The following is a 17,151-nucleotide window of genomic DNA, read 5'->3' as shown; positions in this document are numbered from 1 at the left end:
ACATCATTCTCCTATTAAACATTATTTCATGCCAATGAAAAATACTCTTCTGCTTATGTTGTATGGATCTAATATGGTAATGCACAGAAAAGCTAATTTTCTTTTTCTTGGAAGAGAAATTGTGCCTTGCAAAGTATGTTGGCATCTATTAATTATTTATTTTAATCCTCACAACAGTTTTGCTACGCGGATAGAATAGGGGTCATTATCTCCGGGATAAGGAAGAGGAAACTCCGAGAAGTTAAGTGACATGTCACAAGTCGCAGAGATGAACCCACACTGAATCAGAATTCCACAGTCAATCCCATTTTCAGTCTCTGCCAGCTCAACTTCACATAATAAGCTCTGTATTTCAGTAGAGATAACGCTGCTAGGAAGGAGCAACAAGCGTTAGATTTGGAGGCGGGTAGGGGAAGGAGGGGGGTGGGGGAAGGCGAGGAAAGTACCTTGAGCCTGCGCAGGTCGCCACTAGGGGGCCAGGACCGTGAGGAAGGTTGAGGAAAGAGGCTGAACTTCTTACTAAACTCCATCTTCAACCTCTGGCTAACGCGCAGGCGCACTGCCTCAGGACGAAGGTCAGACCGAAGAGGGCGGGCCTCGGATCGCGCAGGCGCAGTTGTGCGCCGGGTCGCCAAGATGTCGTTCCCCGAGCACAAGACGTCGCGCCTGGCGACCCTGCCCACTACCCTTGACCCAGCTGAATACGACATATCTCCGGAAACTCGGAAGGCACAAGCCGAGCGTTTGGCCATAAGATCCCGGCTTAAACGGGAGTACCTGCTTCAGTACAACGACCCCAGCCGTCATGGGGTCATCGTGAGTGAGGGGCCAGCGGGTGGGAATCGAGGGGCCAGAGTCGGGACGGTCCCGTCGGGCTGGGCAGCTCAGACCTGACAAGGGGAATCACGCCGCGGAGCGGTCACCGTTCCCGAAGAGTATTTTAGACACGGATCCTCTTCCAGGCCCAGAGAGCAGGCCAGTTCATTAGCCCTTTGACCTTGGGTAGAGAGCTCGGTGGTCAAGAGGACGGGTTCTGGATTCACACCATGCTGGGTTTGAGTCTTGGCTTGATCATTTCCCGCCTGAGTGATTTTGAAAAAGTTGTTCAACTCTGTTGCTTAGCCTCGGTTTTCCTGTCTGAAAAATGGGGATAATATAGTACTTCCTATCTTATGAGGCTGTTAGGAGAATTAAATGAGATGAGGCACGTGACCGGCCAGCACAGTGCCTGGCTTGTGATGAGTGTTCAGGAAATATGGGGTGTGTGTGTATTTTTTTTAAAGATGTTTTCCACTTTTCAGTTCACATTTATAGCAATACTGCTCTCTTCTGAAGGGAATATAGTGATTTTTCGGTTTATATCTTTTAAAGACCCAAACACCCTACAGCTTGCTGAAGCTTTGGGCTTTGGAGTCAAACGCCAAGGCACTATGTACTAGCAAACTATATGACTTTGTGCAATATTCCTAAGCCTTCTGGACCTTAGTTTTCTAATTTTCATATATGGAAATGGTAGTACATTCTTTATAGAATCGTTGTGAGGTTAAATGAGATAGTCTGTGTAACATTCCCGGCACATAATACATGCACAGTAAACTGATAGCTATTATTATTTAAGAAGTGTGCTTTTAGATTAAAAAAGAAAAAAGACTTTTCCCAACAGTTGCATTGGTGTTCTGTAGGAATGTTAGGAAGTTGTGAGAATTGAAAGAAATTTACAGTGTGCCAGGCACTATTGAAACTCTTTCTGAATGATATTCAAATATCACAGCTATTCAAAGAGTTAAGCTCTATTACTATCCCCATTTTACAGATGAGAAAGACTACATGGGAAGGACAAGTATGTCATAGAGAGATATACATTAGCAAGTGATAGAGCAGAATTTGAACCGTAGTCTGTATAACCCAAAGCATCTCTTAACCATTTGGCTATATTGTCTTCAGCCAGAACCTCATTTACTTGGGAGAAGGTGAGGACAGAGACATTGATTGTATACATACTCACACGATTGGGTTTGATGTGCTAGATAGTAAGATGTAGTAAAAGAAAAAAAAAGAGAGAGAGACTTTGAGTCAGACAGAGCTGAGGTTTAAACTCCAGATTTTCTTTTTTCCAGTTCTGTGACCCAGGGCAGTTATAGTTTTGCTGTGTAAAACAGGTTTTACACTAGCCTCACTGGTTGTTCTGTTAAGTAAATGAGGGCCTGACAATTATATATTGAGCAATACATGGAAATTCTTTGCCTAATGTCTAAGAATGATTGATTTAGTGAATAAATAATTGCTCAGGGTCCTCTTTTAGATACTGCAGTAACAGTGGAGAACAAAACAGGCAAAGACTCCTGTCCTCATAAAGCTTTCTTTCCAGAGGGAAGACAAGTAATAAGTTAAAAAATTAAATCATTTAGTATGTTAAGTAATGGGAAGTGATAAGAAGAAAAATAAAGCAGGGAAGGGGATTAGGAGTGTGTGTATGTAGTAGAGAGGGAAAGCAGCTGCAGTTTTAGAAAGGCACAGGGAAAGGCCTCACTTGGAAGGTGACATTGAAGATCTCAGAGAAGTGAGGGGAGGGAGCTAGCCATTCAGCTCTCTGGGAAAGTAGCATTTTAGTCAGAGGGGACAGCAAATACGAGGGTCCTTCGACAGGAGTGTGCCTGGTTAATCCCCAAAATGCTGAAGAGACCATTGTGACTAACATGGAGAAAGGTGAGGGCAGAGTAGGAAGAGATGAGATGGGAAAGTTACCTGGGACTAGATCACACCAAGCCTCATAGGCCATTGAAAGAACTTTTCTGAGTCGGGTGTCCCATAATCAGGACTTACATTTTTTTTTTTTTTTTTTTTTTTTGCGATACGCGGGCCTCTCACTGTTGTGGCCTCTCCCGTTGTGGAGCACAGGCTCCGGACACACAGGCTCAGCGGCCATGGCTCACGGGCCCAGCCGCTCCGCGGCATGTGGGATCTTCCCAGACCGGGGCACGAACCTGTGTCCCCTGCATCGACAGGCAGACTCTCAACCACTGTGCCACCAGGGAAGCCCAGGACTTACATTTTAACAACATCTCTGGCTGCTTAGTAGAAAAGAGACTATGGGGGAGCAAAAGCAGGAGCAGGGAGACTAGTTAGGAGCCTTTTGCAATAATCTAATTTCTTAGTTGATGGTGGCTACAAGGTTGGTGACAGTGGAGTTGGTAAGAAGTGGTCCATTCTGGTTATGTATTGAAAGTAGAGCCAATCAGGTTAGCTGGCAGATTGGATATGTGGTATAAGAGAAAGAGAGGACTCAAGGATAACTCCAAGGTTTTTGACTGAAGTGAAGAATGAAGTTGCCTTTTACCAAGATAGGGAAGAGTGTGAAAGGATCAGGGATGAAGGTGGAATGGCATATTGGCAAATCAGTTTGGGATACATCATGTTTGGCATCACATTTGCCAATTAGACAATATGTCAGCATTGAGCAGGGAGTGGGATATTATGTCTGCAGTTCAGAGTACAGGTCTAGGGCTGGAGGCATAGTTTTGGGGAGTCATCAGCCTATAGGTGGATATTTAAAACCATTTGACTAGAGATTATCAAGGGAGTGAATGTAGATAGGAAAGACCCACAAGGTCTGAGGTCCTATATTAAGAGACTGGGGAGATAAGGAGGAAGAGAGTGAAAGAGACTAAGAGGGAATGGCCAGAGAGTTAGGAGGAAAGCCAAGCTGGTGTGTGCCCTTGAAGCTAAGTGAAGAAATGATTTCAAGAAGTGGTGTTCATAAGCTTCGCTGGTGGCGCAGTGGTTGAGAACCTGCCTGCCAACACAGGGGACACAGGTTCGAGCCCTGGTCTGGGAAGATCCCACATGCCGCGGAGCAACTAAGCCCGTGCACCACAACTACTGAGCCCATGCGCCGTAACTACTGAGGCCCACGCGCCTAGAGCCCATGCTCTGCAACAAGAGAAACCACCACAATGAGAAGCCCACACACTGTAACCAAGAGTGGCCCCCGCTCGTCGCAACTAGAGAAAGCCCGTGCCGCGTGCAGCAACAAAGACCCAGCGCAGCCAAAAATAAAAAAATAAAATAAATAAATTAAAAAAAAAAGTGGTGTTCACCATATCACATGCTGCTGATAGTCCTTTGGATGTGGAGTGGTGTCAAGGAAGGAGAACTGTCTCCCACGGCAGGTGTTTTGGAACCTCTTTCAACAACAGTACCTAGTTCAATGAACTATGGTCATGGAGCTGTTGGTATTTTTACGAAATGAAATGTCTGTTTCTGGAAGACAGATCTGGCAGATATTAGGTGTAGAGAGGTGACTGGTAGAGAATTCTGGCATGAGTCATTCAAATGCATTAATAGCAGGAAGGGATAGATACAAGAATAGATAGATGTATTTATCCTTTCAGGTATAGAGCTCAAATGTCCCCTTGAACCTGTATCTTGTGTCTTCACCTTCTTTACTGTCTCTGCAAAGAGTTTGACAAACAGTTTGATTTAAAATGTTACTGTGAAAGATCCAGTTTAATTATTTATGTCCTACCAATCATGACTTCTTGGCGTTGGTTAAAACCTTGAATGTTCTCCTCACAGCTTAGTATTAAAGTTTTAAAGCTGATTTCATTTGCTTATTTTTATCTATCAGTTAACTGGAGCAAATAATTTTGTGAAATCATTAGGGTATTTAGCTAATTAAATTTAATTACGTATTTGGGGTAGATTTGCTATTTTTACATAGTTATTCTAGTATAAATATATTAAAATTGACAGTTACTTTTTTCTTAACCAAGACAATCTGATTATTTTTCTTTAACAACTTTGTCCTTTCAAAAAACTATTTTAATAATGTGAAATGTAATAATTTTGCTCTTAAAATACCAGCCAAGTCAGCCTAAAAAATGTAAAGTTCAGAGTTAGCCTACTTCTGTCTTCCTCTTCCTGCAGTTTAGTTGTAGCCTGGAGAGACCAGTGTGGGCATAGCATTAGAAAAGGTCCTGGAAACAAAGTTCACAGTATGATAGAGCATATGAAATCTGTTTGTCCTCATTGGAAATACTGTGTGGTTCTGTTTGTCATACTTCAAGAGAGACAGTGACGCCAAAAACAATCCAGAAAAGAATAGAAAAAAATGATTTTAAAAAAAGTGACTTCTCTGACAGCTTAAAATGATTAGGATTCTTAAATCTTAAATAAATAGGAAGCTGAAGGATGATATGAGTCTTTTAAATTCTGAACAGGATCATCAGAGAATTATTCAACAAATACTGGAAATGAAAGATCTTCTTTGAAGCTATTTAGGAATATTCGGGGTATACCCTTAACTGTAGAAGAGAACAAAGGGCATCTCTTGTGCTTCTCCACAAAAGTCCTGATGAGATTGTTTCTTAGTGTAGAACTTAATTTCCTGTATCTTTTGTTTTCATTCATTTTAGGAAGATCCTGCCTTGATTCGTTGGACCTATGCAAGATCAGCAAATGTCTATCCCAATTTCAGACCCACTCCCAAGACCTCACTTTTAGGAGCTCTGTTTGGAATTGGGCCCCTCCTCTTCTGGTATTATGTTTTCAAAACCGACAGAGTAAGTATTAGGACCTTGTGTTTGGTATCTGTGTGATAGGTTCCCTCTGTGCTGGCTGCAGCTCTCTGTCTTGATAATTCCCATCTTGTCTTTCTACTCTTCCTTCAGTTCCTCTTTTATCTTTATTCCTTTCCAACTGAGTTAAAACAGGAAGTTTCAATTATATGTTTAGTTTTATTGCTTTATTGTTTCAACTCATATAGAAATATACTTTCTTATAAACTACGATTGTCTCTGGGTCTTTCAAATTTAATTTAATGGCTACTCTAGAATTTAAAATAATGAATTGGTCACTTTAAATATCTAAGACTTGAACTTAGCTCATGAAAGAGTTTTCCTGATGTGTTTTATTTATTTATTTTTGTTTTCCTGGTGTGTTTTAGATTAGGTAAGGAAATTATATTATGTATATTAAGAGAATATAGAAATAACTTAAAAAGTTAATTTCTTTTTTCTCATTGGATGTACAGAAGTTAAACTTTTCTATTCTGATTAATCTTTAGATGTTATCTTTGCAAATTTTTATATTTATTTTGTTTGCTTTTAAAAGAGATGTTTATTGGGTTAAGTATTAGCAGAATACATATATCACTTAGTATGCTCCCTGTCTGCATGAATTCCAGTTTTGTTGGTCACATTTTGTGAACTAATGTTAAAATATATTAATACTCCAACAACAGAAAAGCCAAAGCAGCCTGTGGTGGGGCTCACTGCCATCAGAGGCCTGGGTATGTGACTGCACAGAAAGCCAAGCTAATCTTTGACACTAGACCACTCTGATACTAGGTCCCCAACCCCAGCCCCCAGGCCTCCTGTTCCCATCTACACTGGGGCCCACCCATGTAGCACTGCTTTAAACTGGCCAGTCCACTCTCCTGGAGTGTATATATTTTGATTATCTGATAAATTATTGCTTAACAGAAAGGTAGGCCACACTTACCTAGAAGGTATTTACATTTTGCTTTCAGTGTATGCTATTTAGTGGGGTAATATAATTCTACTTACTAAAATTTAGTGTTTTTCAATAGGAGTGTTTTCTTATTGTCCCTTTATTTCTTCAGATTATTACTTCCTCACTCATACTCTGTAGGCTTTAGACAATAGGGGATTGTAATTAGGCTGGGAGTGTTTCATTTCTGTTTTTTAGAGCTATACCATGAATTGTGCCAGAATGCATTGTGTTTAATGTACTTTTTTCTTTTCTGTCTATACAGGATAGGAAAGAAAAACTTATCCGGGAAGGAAAATTGGATCGAACATTTAACATCTCATATTAAGTCTGGCAATGATGACTATATGTACTTTTGTTTAAATGAATCTATTAATCATTAAAAAGATTCAACAAACATTTGCTGGACATTGTAGAATCCCTACTTTGTAAGAGTTCACAGTTTAATGAAGAAACAGATTCATGTTCATTCATTCAGTCATTCAGCAAATGAGTGTCTACTATGAGCCAGGCATTGTGCTATTGTGCTGAGAATATAGCGATCAACAGGACAACTTAGGCCCTGTGCTTAATGAGTACACACTCTGACAACTGTTCATTCAACAGTTATTATTTAAGTGCTTATTATGTATCTGGTACTACTTAAAACCTAAGCTGTCATCTGGTTCCAGCCCCAGTGGTAAATTCAGCAGAACAGTTACAACCTTGTGGTTTAAAAAAAAAAGATAGCGATTCAGGAAAGTGATGTTGGCAAGCTGATGAAGAAGCAGTTCTGTCTAGGGAGATGGCATTTGATTTAGGCTCTGAAGATCACAGGGGCTGACAGAGCAAATAGGAGCCCAAAAGGGCAAGGTGTGTTGGCTATGGCTAGATTGGGGGCCGCTGTTGGGTGAGAAGACAGGGAGGGGGGAGGCCATGCTGAAGAACAGGTAAAATGGTATAGAGCATGGGCTTTGCAGGTCAGATCTGGGCTAGAATCTTAGCTTGAGTTTAGCAGTTGGAATACCAGGCCCCCCTCTCATCATCTATGGCCTGGAGATAGTAATGCCTACTACCTCATAAGGTCATAAAGATGAAAATGAAGTAACAGTATTGCTCAATAAAAGCTGCCCCATGCTTTGTAGTTTAGTCTTGAAACAGTAGGGTGACAATTTCATCTATGAAGACAAAGTAAAATCAAGTGCTATAGGAAGAACAGCATGCTCTGTGGGGCTGGCTTACATGAGTATATTGCTTTTAACTTTCAGAGCATATTCACAACTATTGTCTCATTTGATCCTTGTATGAGCCTGGAGTACCCCAAAATGCAGAGCCTGAGAGAAAAGCTTGTATGTAGATAGTTTATGTTAGGAAGTGATCTGAAAGAACAGGTGGGAGACTGCTCAGAGTGAAACAGGTTGAGGGAAAACCCAATGCTCTATACCATTTTACCTGTGTTCTTCAGCATGGCCTCCCGGCTCCCTGTCTTCTTACCCAACAGTGGCCCCCAATCTAGCCATAGCCAACACACCTTGCCCTTTTGGGCTCCTATTTTACTCTGTCAGCCCCTGTGATCTTCAGAGCCCAAACGGTGCTCTTGGCCCATTGCCTCTGGGGGTAATGGGCTTAATTCTTATAGGGGCCTTCTGAGGAGCTCTGTGGAATGGACACAGAATTTTACCTGCAGACACGGAAAAAGTGAATATTTACATACTAGCTTTTCTCCCTCTTGGTCCAGAGTTATCTCATGCAGTTAATTCCCTTGTACTCCCAGGTATGGGCATGGCTCAGACTGGCTGACTGGGTTCTTACTGGCATCTCATGGAGGAGGAAGCATAGGGCAGAAAGCGGGTGGTGTGCTGTGCAGCTGAGGTGAAGTATTGTCAGGTCACACCTGCAGGCAAATGAGAGCTGCAGCAGCAACTGGAGTAAAAAGATGGGCCAAGGGGAAGTGAGGCACGCACAAGAGGTATACTGTTTCTTCATCCACTCCAGGTACTGCTTGGATCTGTGCACACATTGAATCTAATCTGCAGTGTATCATTCAGGGTGGTAGTCAGGTACAGTCTTAACCGGAGGGTTAGTGGAACAAGCTACAGTCTACACAGTTGTGACTGGTCTGAGGCCCTAGCTGATAATCTTCATCTACCCCCACCATGCTGTAGATTTCCCTTCTCTTGGCCATAACTTTTGCAGATCTAGGTTGCTTGCCTGAGTCACCAGGACCTTCATTTCCAAAGGCCAGAACCTTAGTTACTCTAGCATCATCAGGCCTTTGTTGCAGCAACTGCCTGTTTACAGTTATCACTGGACATGAAAGCTCCAGGATAAGACAGTGAATCCCCTCGGTGCCAGGCATATCCCTTTCTGCCCCCGTTGTGTAGCAGCAACCCTAGCTCCTTTTAATCAAGGTCACTTAGTGCTGCCAGTGTGAAAACCTTTTTTTTTTTTTTTCTTATTGCTGTTTCCCAGGTACAAATGGCCAGGAGATAGTTATAACTTCAAATTAAAGTGAAATCCTGTTATACTATGATTTATAATAAATATATATTCAGTCTTTGTTTCTGGCACAAAGCTTCTAAAACGCTTGGGATTTCCTAAGTGATGAAACAGATAAAGGTATCTTTTGTTATATTAATGAGGTGAGTTTTGGGCCACACCTAAGGATGGGGGCTGGCTGCCTGGAGAACCAACCATGTGATTAGAAAGTTGGAACTTTCAGTCCCACCCCTCCTTACCTTTATATCCCTGCTCTGCTACTTACTGGTGAAGTGACCTGGAATGTATTTAAATTCTGTTTCCTTATCTTTAAAATGGATAAACTAGTAAAACTTACATTGTTATTAAACTCATTGTTTAATGAGTTATTACTTATAAAATATTTAGTGGCATACATTCAGGCCTCAGTGAGTGTTTACTGTTATTATTTTTTTTGGCTGCATCAGGTCTTCATTGCTGCGCGTGGGCTTTAGGTGTGGTGAGTGGGGGCTACTCTTCATTGCGGTGCACGGGCTTCTCATTGCATGGCTTCTGTTGTTGCAGAGATAGGCTCTAGGCGTGCAGGTTTCAGTAGTTGTGGCTCACGGGCTCTAGAGCGCAGGCTCAGTAGTTGTGGTGCACGGGCTTAGTTGCTCCACGGCATGTGGGATCTTCCTGGACCAGGGCTGGAACCCGCATCCCCTGCATTGTCAGGCAGATTCTTAACCACTGCGCCACCAGGGAAGCCCCTATTATTATTTTTAAACCTAATTAATGAAAATGTTTTAATATGCATTTCATTTATTATTGAAGGATAACTTTTTTCATATATTTTTGTCCATTTATGTTTATTTTGTTATTTACTTGCTCAAATCCACTGCCCAATTTTTCTGATGTAAAACGTCTTTTTTTCTTAATGATTTTAAGACTTAAGGTAAATTAAAGATATTAATCCTTGGGCTTCCCTGGTGGCGCAGTGGTTAATCTGCCTGCAATGCAGGGGACACGGGTTTAAGCCCTGGTCCGGGAAGATCCCACATGCCGTGGAGCAACTAAGCCCGTGTGCCACAACAACTGAGCCCGCATGCTGCAAGTACTGCAGCCCACGTGCATAGTGCCCACACTCCTCAACAAGAGAAGCCACCGCAATGAGAAGCCCGCGCACTGCAATGAAGAGTAGCCCCCGCTTGCCGCAACTGGAGAAAGCCCACGCAGCAACAGAGACCCAACACAGCCAAAAATAAAATAAATTTTAAAAAAAGATATTAATCCTTGATTATACCAATCTTCTTTCCTCAAGAGTTGTTTTAGTACACCTCAGTAACAGGAAAAACATTTACAATATATCTTTTGTGTCTAAACTTTGAAAGAAGGCAATACCCAGAGAGGCATAGGCAGAATTTTTTAAACACACTTTTGTTTTTGTTTTGTTTTGCGGTACGCGGGCCTCTCACTGTTGCGGCCTCTCCCGTCGCGGAGCACAGGCTCCGGACGTGCAGGCTCAGCGGCCCCGGCTCACGGGCCCAGCCGCTCCGCCGCATGTGGGATCCTCCCGCACCGGGGCACGAACCTGTGTCCCCTGCATCGGCAGGCGGACTCTCAACCACTGCGCCACCAGGGAAGCCCTAAACACACACTTTTTTAACATAGAGAATTATTGAGCAATGTGTCCTTAAGAGTTTAATCAATTTCAAAAGATTTATCATCACCATGAACAGTGCCCCAGATCACACTCAGAAGTGATCTGGTGAGAACACCAGTTACACCTCATCTGAGCACTCAGTGCTGCCATTTGTCTGACTGATTCTGCTAGGGGCACTGGGCACAGAAGCCCACAGTAATCTGCTTCTATTGGCCCAAGAACTCAAGTTTGTTACAAGTACAGCCGCTGGAAAGAGTTCCTCACGGCCACTGTATCTTCCCATCACTTGCTCCTAAGTCCAGGGCATCTGATTGGCTGAACCCAGGGACTGGCTGAGCCCCGGTTATGTGCCTGAGTTCTGGCTGCAAGGGAGACTGAAAAAGCAAACATGTAGTATGTTCAGCTTTAAAGCAGGTAAGGAATTCCCAAACATAAAGTGGTTCAAATGTTGAGCATCCAAAAAATGATAGTTATATACTGAGGAAGGTAACCAGGAACCAGATCATAAAGCCTTTATCACAGGTAAGGAATTTAGACTTCAACCTGATGACAGTGGGAGCTTTGAAGGTGTTAAGCAGGAGTAACCTTATTGAATTTGCACTCCTGGAATATCCTTCTGGATCCTGGAGGAACATTTTGGGGTAGGAGAGGCTGGAGGATGACTAGTAATCAGGCTGTTGTAAGACTTCAGGCCAGAAATTATTTTCAATTTTTGAGACAGCTCTCAGTGCAGGACAAAGCAGCCCCTGCCGATCCCAGGATGACTCATTTAGATGTGAACTTGTCGAAAACTTTATGAAAGTCTAAATATATTATCTCTATTAGTTCCCCTTTAGGCACATGCATGAGGAGCCAGTCTTCTTAATAATTCCTTTTCCTTGTATAACATCCCTTCCTCTCTCTGGAACAATATTCCTTCTCTAACAGGCTGGTTTGTTTAAGTACTATGTCTTTTTATCCTTTATTATGGATCCTACCTGGAGAAGAAGATTATTCATGCTCTGATCAAAATCCCCTGGGTCCAGTCCCTGGTTTATTTTTCTCACTCCTGGCACAGTCTTCTCATAACTTTGGGGAAGATACAGGGTATTGATTATCTCTACAGTCTTCAGGATCGTTAATGGGGTATTTGAAGAGATTAGAGATCTGAACAAGAAACTGTCTTGATCAAATATGTGTGATTTAAAAATACGAACAGCACTTTAAAATTAGTAAAAACATAATCCTATGAAAACATTCAAAGATCCTGAATTTCAAAGCTTCCAGTGCCACTTTCTACCTTTGTGTGAACAAACAGAATTTTATCATGTTTCTATTATAGGACCTATTTGTACCTATAACTATGACTGTAATACATCCGATAGTTCCCTCTCTGGCTGCCTTGTTTACTGCCATTTCTCTAGCTGAGCTAGAGATGACTCCTTCTGCCGATAACCACTGTGGCCTGAACAGTGTCATCTACCTGGAGGCTCTTTATCATCCCAAGAAGGTGCAGTGAGCATCAATCTTATGGCCAAGTTTCAGGATTTATAGGATTAAAGTCAAGCTGAAAGTCTGACATCTGAATGTCCCTGGAGATGGGTGGCTGGTGAAACATCTGAGAATTCTGGAGCAAACCTGCACTAAAGTTCAAATTCATTTCCCCCATAATCACAAGGAGTATCATCTTATCAGATTAAAGTCAGTTCTTATCACCAATTGCATTTAAATCATTCATCTCATTTAATAATTAGGCTCTGGAAAAATCTTGGGGGTGGGGGAGAGAGGCAAGTTGGCTGAGGCTGCTCCAGAAATCATTACAGGAGGGATTCAAGGACTGCAGTCTGATATAAAATTGTTGTGGATAGAAGGAAAATGTGAGAGGGGACTTTTCTTGAAACTACATTTGCACAGTTAAGCACTTTTTTCTATTTACATTATATGTTTCACATCAATTAAAAACAAAGTTTTCTAAAGAGGGTTTTATTCTTTATGTGAGATAGAGATGGCATCAAAGAGTAGTAGTATTATTTTATATGGAGTGGCTTGGGTGAGGGTAGATGGAGGTGGAGGGTTTCAATAACCCCGGTGCCATATACTAGAAGCTGGATGGGCAGCTTCTCCTCCAAAATCATGCTCTGCAGGAGTGGCACAGAAGCAATTTTTTCCCATCAGGGGGTTTGGGAGGAGAGACAAGTGCAGGCCACAAGGAAAATGAGCTGCTGTTGGTCTGCAGGTACTGGGGATGGTTAGTTTCCTGGAGCCACTGGGACAAAGGAGCCTGTGTCCTACTGAATTCTAGTAGGACACTGGCCATCAGGTCTCTTCTGTGTGTGTGGGGGGGTGGGTTTGAGAAAGAGCCACTTTATTGGGAAGACAGCACTGCACGTGACCAACATACAAAGAGAGCCAGATGGGAATCCTACACATCATGCTCAAAAGATACTCAGGATGCTGTGCTAATGAAGATCAACTGGAACATGGACTCCTAGGCAACTTCCCCAACCTCACACCTCCAAGGGGTCGGGACACTTCCAACCTTTTCCTGGAAGGCAACTGTGGTCCACTAGAGATAGAGCCCCTAAGGAGTGCCTTCTTGTTTTTCATAAAGAACATTTTCTTTAGACTTTTTGAAGTCTTCATTTGTTACTTTCATTCTACGTTCTCTCAAGGCCCTGAGGCCAGCTTCTGTACAGGTTGCCTTGATGTCGGCACCAGAGAGGTCATCTTTCGCGGTGATCAAGTCGTCCAGGGTTACATCATCGGCTAGTGTCATCCTGCTGGTTTTCTGTGTTGATCAAATACTTGACTGAGCCCCGGTCATTTACTAAGCACTAAGGATACTAATCTGAAGATACAGCTTCTTCTTGGAGGAACTCACAATGGAGAAAAACAATTACAGCAGTCAACGCTTATTAAGCTTTTACTTGTGTTCCAGGCACTAAGCTAAAGTAAGGGCTTTACACACCTCTCAACATATCTTAAAAATCATCATTAAAATCATCTTATATCTCATCATCATAAAATTTTGAGAGGTTAAATAATTTGCTCGAGTCCTCTAGCTAATAAGGGCTGAGAAAGAAGTTAAATCTGGGCAGGCTGACTCCAGAGGGCATATCTTTGAAAGTGATAAAGACTGATGTTGTGTGGAGCCCAATACTGAGAGAGGACACCTAATCCAGCCTGGAGGGATTAAGAGATGTTGCCTTTAAGAACAGGGACCCCCGTGTGCACATTTCTAGCACATTCACAGGTATATAGTTAGAGCTGGAAGGATCTTTAAAGATCTGCTAGTCTCACAGCCTAACTCTATAGGAAAGGTTTGAATAGGAGAAACAACTTGTCCAATTCTTCAAGAACCCTGATAAAGAACTCTCATTCATTTCTGGTGGGAATGTAAAATGGTACAGTCACTTCGGCAGTTTGTCAGTATCAGTTTCCTGCAAAACTAAACATACTTTTACCACATGATACAGCAATCATACTCCTTGGTAGTTACCAAAAGGAGTTGAAAACTTATGCCTACACAGAAACCTGCATATGGATGTTTATAGCAGCTTAATTCATAATGGCCATAACCTGGAAGCAACCAAGGGAGAGATGAATAGACAAGAGGACAGAGGATTTTTAGGACAGTGAAACTACTCTGTAGGACACTGTAAGGGTAGATACATGTTATAATATTTGTCCAAACCCACAGAATGTACAATGCCAAGAGTGAACCCTAATGTAAACTATGGGTTTTTGGTGACACTCGTGTGTCAATGTAGGTTCCTCTGTTGTAAAAAATATACCACTCTGGTGGGGGATATTGATAATGGGGGAGGCCATGCATGACTGAAGGCAGAGGGTATTTGGGAAATCTCTGTACCTTGCCCTCAATTTTGCCATGAACCTAAAACTGCTCTAAAAAAATAAAGTCTATTTAAAAAAAAAAAAAAGAAAAGAAAGGGACTTCTCTGGTGGCGCAGTGGTTAAGAATCCACCTCCCAATGCAGGGAACTAGATCCCACAGGCATGCTGCAGCTAAGAATTCACGTGCCACAACTAAGGATCCCGTGAGCCACATCTGAGGAGCCTGCCGGCTGCAACTAAGGAGCCTGCCTGCCACAACTAAGACCGGCACAACCAAAATAAATAAATAAAATTTTAAAAAGTTAAAATTAAAAGAATAAAAGAAAGAAACCCTGCTAATTTGAGGATCAGTATTCTAGGTTTTGATTAAGTCCTACTGCTCTGATTGTCCGTGTCACCTGTTTGTGATTAGAAATGAGACTGTCAGGACAATTGAGACAACTGCCAGCCAACCTCCTTACCCTGTATAAAAAGAAGACTTGAAAAGCCATTTTGTCACCATCAAAGCCCACTGGGGTCCTGGGAAAAATAAGATGGAATCTAGGTGATAATTTAAGGTCTAAACCTCTTCTCTTGTGCTTAGTCTAGTTTCACTTGCCCATAGGGGCCTGTGTGCAGAGGCCTTGCACCTAACACATCAGATTAGAGTTCCTGGGGCAGAACAGCTGTGCCTGACACCTCAATTCAAGATGGCCACGTGCCGTGTGAAGAGATGCTGTGGCCTGAAGTGCCGTGAACAGCACAACTGCGCATGACCCTCAAGAACTCCGCTGCCCCTCCCTCTGCAGATGAGAACCCTATAAAGCAGCCCCTCCGGTTGCCTGTCCCAGAAAGAGCGTGTGCTCTAGGGCTCGAGCTCACATCTCCATTCTTTGATCAAAGAATAAAGCTTTCCTTTGCTTCTGATCTGAACTTGGTCTTGTTCTATTAGCTCCAACGACACTGGCAGAAGGACCTTTGTTGGGGACCAACCGGGAAGGTTGGTAACAATTTTAATAAGGATGTATTTGGAGAGAACCTAGGCAGACGTTTGGAGCATTTTCTGTGTAAAGCAAGTATTAGTAGATTTATCTCTTCTTGGGGCTGTGAGAGTGAAAATATTTGATTCAAAACCAACATTTCCCATGTTATTCTTGCCGAATTTCCACAAGAATGTATCCATGGCAGGCAGTAGTTGTTGCCCACCAATACTCACTCTCCTTTTTCTTCTAATAGAACACTGATTTGTTCGGGAGGGTGGTGGAAGTCCCTTTACCTCAGGGAGGGTGGGCATGATCCCACGCCTAGGGAATGAACCTGGGATTGGTCTAAGGGTGGACATGTGACCCAGTTCTGCACCTGAGACGTAAGAGAAATCTACTGGGGAGGGCTTCCTTCCCTCAATAAAAGACATTTCCCAAGGAGAAATCTTTCTGTTCCTTCACCTTTTTGCTTTCCTCCCTTCCCCTGACCTAGACATGGAAGTGAGATGAAGATAAGACAATATCCAAGAATAGCAGAGCAGAAAACCAGAATGAACTTGGTTCCAGGATAACCTCGTGTTATCATTGTCCTTGTCCTGACCTGCCAACCTCAGATTCTTTTTTTGAAATAAAGTCCTAGTTGTTAAGCTAATGTTAGATTTTCAGTTACAGTTGACTGCACTCAATTGATACCATGTCCTTTTATTAAGAGAAGCGGTGTTGTAAAATATGCCTGTCCTTTAGATTTTAATTTTATTTATAAAATAAGGGCAGTAAATGCTCATTAATGAGTGAAACTGCCCCATTTGTTAAATTTCTATTCCAGGAACTGTATAGAATTGCATACACGTGTTTTTTTTAATGAGGTATCACTGTTAATAGTACTGTAGTGAGTTGTGTCAAAGCTTGTGATATAATTTTAGATTTAAAAAACCTGGAGTAGGCTAATTAGGGTCCAAAGGCCCACTTGATTAGGCAAGATTCCTCAGGAAAAGCTCTGTAGTTAGTCATAGGTGAACTACTTATATCAAAGCCATTTTAGATTCTGTCTTAACTTTCACTTTAATTGAGCTATTAATATGCACTGTTGAAATCTTCAATTGAACTTCAATATGGTTTTCTTGTTTTAAGACCTAAAAGATGATGAAAAGAAGGCAGTATATACTTTAAATTTTCCACACTTTGGGCTTCTGTTACTTATTGCATTAGAAGAGTACATGCCTTCCTCCTCAGCTAAAGGCTAGTTATTTAGGGACAAGGACCTTGGCTTACTCATTCCAGTGTATCCTACAGTAGGTTACACAATAGCTTCTCTGAGGCAGGAACTAATAAGTATTCACTGAGTCACCATAGCAACAATTAATTATAACAACAATAATAGCTAAATTTGCCTATGCTCACTATATGCCAAAAGCAGTGTGGATGCTTTCAATGCAGGCTCTCATTTAACCCCCACCAAATCCTTGTGAAATAAATCATTTCCTTCTTACAAATGAGGAAGGTGAGGTTCAGAGAGGTTAAGTCACTTGCTCAAACTCATTCAGCTATAAGCACAGTCTGGATTCCAGAGTCTGAATTCCTTATGAAGTAGGTACTATCATTATCCACATTTTACAGCTGAGGAAATAGAGGCTCAGAAAAATTAATAACTCACCCAGGGTCACACAGCTAATAAGGGGTAGAGCCTGGATTGGAACCCAGGCAGTCTGGCTTTAGCATCTGTCCTCTTAATTATGTACAACACTG

General features: G+C 42.1%; 1 protein-coding gene across 1 annotated transcript; it reads left to right on the top strand.

Moving 5' to 3' along the window:
* Positions 1 to 599: 599 nt before the first annotated feature.
* On the top strand, positions 600 to 6,909 carry NDUFB4 (NADH:ubiquinone oxidoreductase subunit B4). The gene is made up of 3 exons (XM_060150516.1): positions 600 to 816; positions 5,415 to 5,561; positions 6,776 to 6,909. Exons 1-3 carry the CDS (start codon positions 637 to 639, stop codon positions 6,836 to 6,838), a joined length of 390 nt encoding a protein of 129 aa, XP_060006499.1. The 5' UTR covers positions 600 to 636; the 3' UTR covers positions 6,839 to 6,909.
* Positions 6,910 to 17,151: the final 10,242 nt, after the last annotated feature.

Source organism: Lagenorhynchus albirostris, chromosome 5 (genome assembly GCF_949774975.1).
Source record: "Lagenorhynchus albirostris chromosome 5, mLagAlb1.1, whole genome shotgun sequence".
Taxonomy (NCBI): domain Eukaryota; kingdom Metazoa; phylum Chordata; class Mammalia; order Artiodactyla; family Delphinidae; genus Lagenorhynchus; species Lagenorhynchus albirostris.
The sequence above is the reverse complement of the archived record's forward strand: the minus strand, read 5'-3'. Positions and strand labels throughout refer to the sequence as shown.

What these genes read in the sequence shown, in the direction of transcription:
- NDUFB4 (XM_060150516.1), top strand. Translation starts at nt 637, where the DNA reads ATGTCGTTCCCCGAGCACAAGACGTCGCGCCTGGCGACCCTGCCCACT. An exon ending in CCAGCCGTCATGGGGTCATC is followed by an intron (nt 817 to 5,414) that starts GTGAGTGAGGGG and finishes CATTCATTTTAG; the next exon opens with GAAGATCCTGCCTTGATTCG. An exon ending in ATGTTTTCAAAACCGACAGA is followed by an intron (nt 5,562 to 6,775) that starts GTAAGTATTAGG and finishes CTGTCTATACAG; the next exon opens with GATAGGAAAGAAAAACTTAT.